Raw genomic sequence first — 3899 nt, 5'->3', positions numbered from 1 at the left:
AGCAGGACCTTTGATGTGACCCTCCAGGGTTTGCCAGCATTGCTGTACTGAATTTGTTCTCTGCCTGTATAGCAGTGACAATTAGCAACTCCAGCTGCCTTCAGCAAAGCCCAGCAAGGATCCTGGTCATGAGATCTCAGTCCTCCAGAGATGCTGTGTTGCTTCTTGGCATCACTCAACTTCTTCCTTGCCAGCAAAGGGCCAACAGAATGAGACTCTGGAGAGGGAAAACATGCTGAATATGGGTGTGCTTTATTAACTTCGTCATGTTCTGCTACCATCCTACCACTGTATGGAGCTGTTCTGCATAAGGGGAAAAGAAAAACACTGTATCTGGCTCAGTAAGTTTGTATCAGATTTGTGACAAGAGGAAGGTATGTGTTGCACAGCCTTGCTCTTCCAGATACATAGTCACTGAGGCAATTCCCCCTCCTTTGCAGACTGCAAAATGAGAGTAAAACTTTCCCTAATAGTCTAGGACTGATTTCGTACAGACCTGTTGTCTCAACTTTACCCACAGCAAGTGCACAAATAAGGCAGCTAGAGCAGTGTTCAGTCCCTTAGCCTTTTGGTCTCTGCATATGGAGGTGGCCTTTCGGGTGTGTTTCCCTTTAAAAAGTTGGCCTACTATGAAACTTCCTGATTGCTTCTAATTTTCTTCCACCAGGGAATTCTCTTGGTGTATGACATCACTAACCGCTGGTCCTTCGATGGGATAGACCGGTGGATAAAGGAAATCGATGAGGTAAGTTGAATGGAAGAGCACATGCAGTGGTCTGTAGCAAAAATCTGGGTTTTTTTCACCCAAAGTGCCACCTCTGATACAGGGACAAGAACTGGCCTGCTGTGGAGAGAAAATGATGGTGATCCACTAATAAGCAAAGCAAGGGTCTAAGTATCTGTCGTCCGTGTCTGTATAAATCCAGCGTAGCAGGAAAGGGCTTGGGACTGGCCAAGAAAGATAGCAAGGATCACTCTAAAGCGAACTATGAAGGTGATAAATTAAGTCTTCCTCATCATGTAGTACTGCCTGGCAGTCTCTCTCAGTCACCAGTTTCTGTTCCTTTGCCCCTCGTTGCTGTTGCAGCTAAGCAGAATACTGGTGGTAGGCTGCCCTTACTTAATGACAAGCCATGATTTCTCCACTTTTACTTTTTAAAGCATGCCCCAGGTGTCCCTCGAATCCTGGTGGGAAACAGGCTTCACCTGGCCTTCAAGCGGCAGGTGCCAACAGAGCAGGCCCGGGCTTATGCGGAGAAGAACTGTATGACGTTTTTCGAGGTCAGCCCTCTGTGCAACTTCAATGTCATAGAGTCTTTCACGGAGTTGTCCCGTATCGTCCTCATGCGGCACGGCATGGAAAAGATCTGGAGACCCAACAGAGGTGAGTAGTGAGGAAGATGTTCAGCGTGGGGAAGGCACAAGAGCTAACTGGGCTGAAATGGAGGGAGAGGTCTGACTGCCTAGGTCGGAGGTGTGTTTATTAGTAACTGTGGCATTTGAAAGCACCTGACATGGAGAAATGCTTCAGGTCAGACAAGCTGAAGCTGAGCCACAACAAGCTGCCTGTACTAGCACAGGAACCTGACAGCCAGCAGTGAGGGATGGGCAGCCCCAGAGGGCAGTTCAGTATGTCTAGGATCTGAATTGCTCCAGGGCATCCTACACCTCACCACTTACTCTGGGTGAGGCTGAGGGCAATGAAGCAACATGAAAGCACTTCAATCAAATGCCTGTGTGGGATGAATCCAAGCAAAAACACCTCTCTCTTTACCCTTGCCTGAGCCTGTCTCTCCTGTTTTGGAGAGATGTGGAGGCAGAGTGAGCTGGAGGAGCTGAAAAGGACTAATTCACATCCCTGATTTCAGCATACAACAGTGGGCTGGGGTGTTCAGTATATCCAGACACATGTGCTGCAGTGTGGCAGACTGTGAGCAGAGTCTGCCTTACGCCTTGGCCTGTGACATTTGAAGCAAAATAGTCTTTAAGTCCCACGTTCCTGGCTGGAGGTAGCCATGTACCCCACTGGCAGTCTGAGCAGCAGACTTGCACTTCAGGGGTGCCTTGCCTTCATATAGATCCTCAGCTCCTGATCATAGAGGAGGGAAAATCCTGTTTGCCAGCTGTGGTCACCAAACTAGATGACCCTTGTGGTCCCTTCCAACTTGGTATTCTATAAATTGCCTGTCTGGGCTCCTTCTCCTGCCCTCGCTGCCCTGTCACTGTATCCAGCTCGGGAAGAGATGGCAAGCAGGAGACAGGAACTGGGCTGCATTCACAGACCTGTTCGGAGCCTCTTCCAGAGGGAGGACTTGGAACTGCTGGCTGCATGCTAGGGAATAGGGCCTGTCTTCACGGCAGGCTGGAGGTGAAAGCGTGCCCTCGTGTGGCTGCTTGCTGGGAAATCTCATCCAAGTCAACATCCCAAAGCAGGCTCACATGATGTACATTGAGCTGAGAGGATGCTGGGAAGCCTGCAAGGGCAGAAACTTCTTCTGGTGTGGTGGGATTTCTGTTGCTGCAGATGCTCTGCAGAGAGCTGGCCCTGTGGCTGCTGCTCCCCAAGCAGCTCCCAAGTGAGTCCGTCCTGCTCCAGGGTCTGCTGACTGTTGCCTCCTTCACTGGTCATATCATGGTTGCCAGACAATGGTCTGCGAAGTCTAGTGCATGGCTGGAACATGAGCAGGGCAGTGTCTGCCCTGGGCTCTGTGTAGAGAGGAGGAATGGCAGTGTCCAAGCCCCTTGTTGACACCAAAGCTGATGTCTCACAAAGCACTTACAGAACTTATCTGGGATTTCCCAAGCTTTTCTCCTAACTAATCTGCTCCCTATTCAAGGCTCCTATGCAATCATTGTTAGTTTCTCTCTCCAAGGGAGCAGGAACTGCGCAGCATAAGGAATAGTTGTAGGGAGAAGGCAGCCCTTGAAATCTCTTGACCCTTGACTGTCTGATCTCTTGTCCCACCAGTGTTCAGCTTACAAGACCTGTGCTGCCGAGCCATCGTTTCCTGCACCCCAGTCCACCTCATTGACAAGCTGCCACTGCCTGTCACCATCAAGAGTCACCTAAAGTCATTCTCGATGGCCAATGGGATGAACGCAGTGATGATGCATGGCCGGTCGTATTCCTTGGCCAGCAGTGGAGGTGGGAGCAGCAGCAAAGGTAACAGCTTGAAGAGATCCAAATCGATTCGCCCGCCCCAGAGCCCCCCACAGAACTGCTCACGCAACAACTGCAAGATCTCTTAGCAGGATGGACGCGCCATGAGCTTCTAACGTATCCACACCCACCCACCGATGTACAGCTGTTTGCACACTTAACCCTTTTCGACTGGATCCTTTTGGATGGGCCGCGGTTGCTTTTCCGATGGCACGCGCAAGCATTGGGAATGTGCTCACGTTTTGGCTCCGCATAGGAAGCGTGGTGCCGGCTGGATCTCGCAGCGCTGGCGGGGACAGGACTCTGCCAAGTGACCCTCCAAGAATGCTTTGGGCTTTGCCTCTCAGCCTGGGGTGGAAAATTCAGCAGCTGCTGGGTTGGGGAGGGGGGAAGGGGGGAAAAAAGCTCATCCAGTCTCAATGGAGAAATGGATTTAATGGAAGATTGAGAGGCTTAAGGGAGTAGGCAAGGAGAGTCTGTGCTACAACTTTAACTCTTGGACTCCTGAACAGATTGCTGGTGCAATAGTGATCGTGGGATGTAGGAAAAAAAAAAGTAACAGGAATGGGGGACTAATGACAGTTTTCACTGGGATGTTAACCTGCTGTTGCCAAAAGCAAAGAAAACAAGGCAAGAGTTGGCCAATTGGAAAGGGGAAGGAAGCAGTACGCTTGCCTCCTTCATTTATTTATATAAATATTATACATATATATATATCTCACTTGTTTTTTAAGGTTTT

At 49.9% G+C, this 3899-nt stretch overlaps 1 protein-coding gene across 1 annotated transcript in view; it reads left to right on the top strand.

Annotated features, from left to right (window-relative positions):
- RAB40C (RAB40C, member RAS oncogene family) overlaps nucleotides 1–3249 on the top strand; it is a 13798-nt gene extending 10549 nt beyond the window's left edge. The window contains exons 4-6 of the mRNA XM_010186656.1: nucleotides 668–745; nucleotides 1162–1384; nucleotides 2969–3249. Of these exons, the coding sequence (XP_010184958.1) occupies nucleotides 668–745; nucleotides 1162–1384; nucleotides 2969–3249 (582 nt within the window). The remainder of the gene's footprint in view (nucleotides 1–667; nucleotides 746–1161; nucleotides 1385–2968) is intronic.
- The last annotated feature ends 650 nt before the right edge of the window (nucleotides 3250–3899 follow it).

This window comes from Mesitornis unicolor, unplaced genomic scaffold (assembly GCF_000695765.1).
Source record: "Mesitornis unicolor isolate BGI_N332 unplaced genomic scaffold, ASM69576v1 scaffold46476, whole genome shotgun sequence".
NCBI classification, from domain to species: domain Eukaryota; kingdom Metazoa; phylum Chordata; class Aves; order Mesitornithiformes; family Mesitornithidae; genus Mesitornis; species Mesitornis unicolor.
This window is presented reverse-complemented; position numbering and strand designations above follow the sequence as displayed.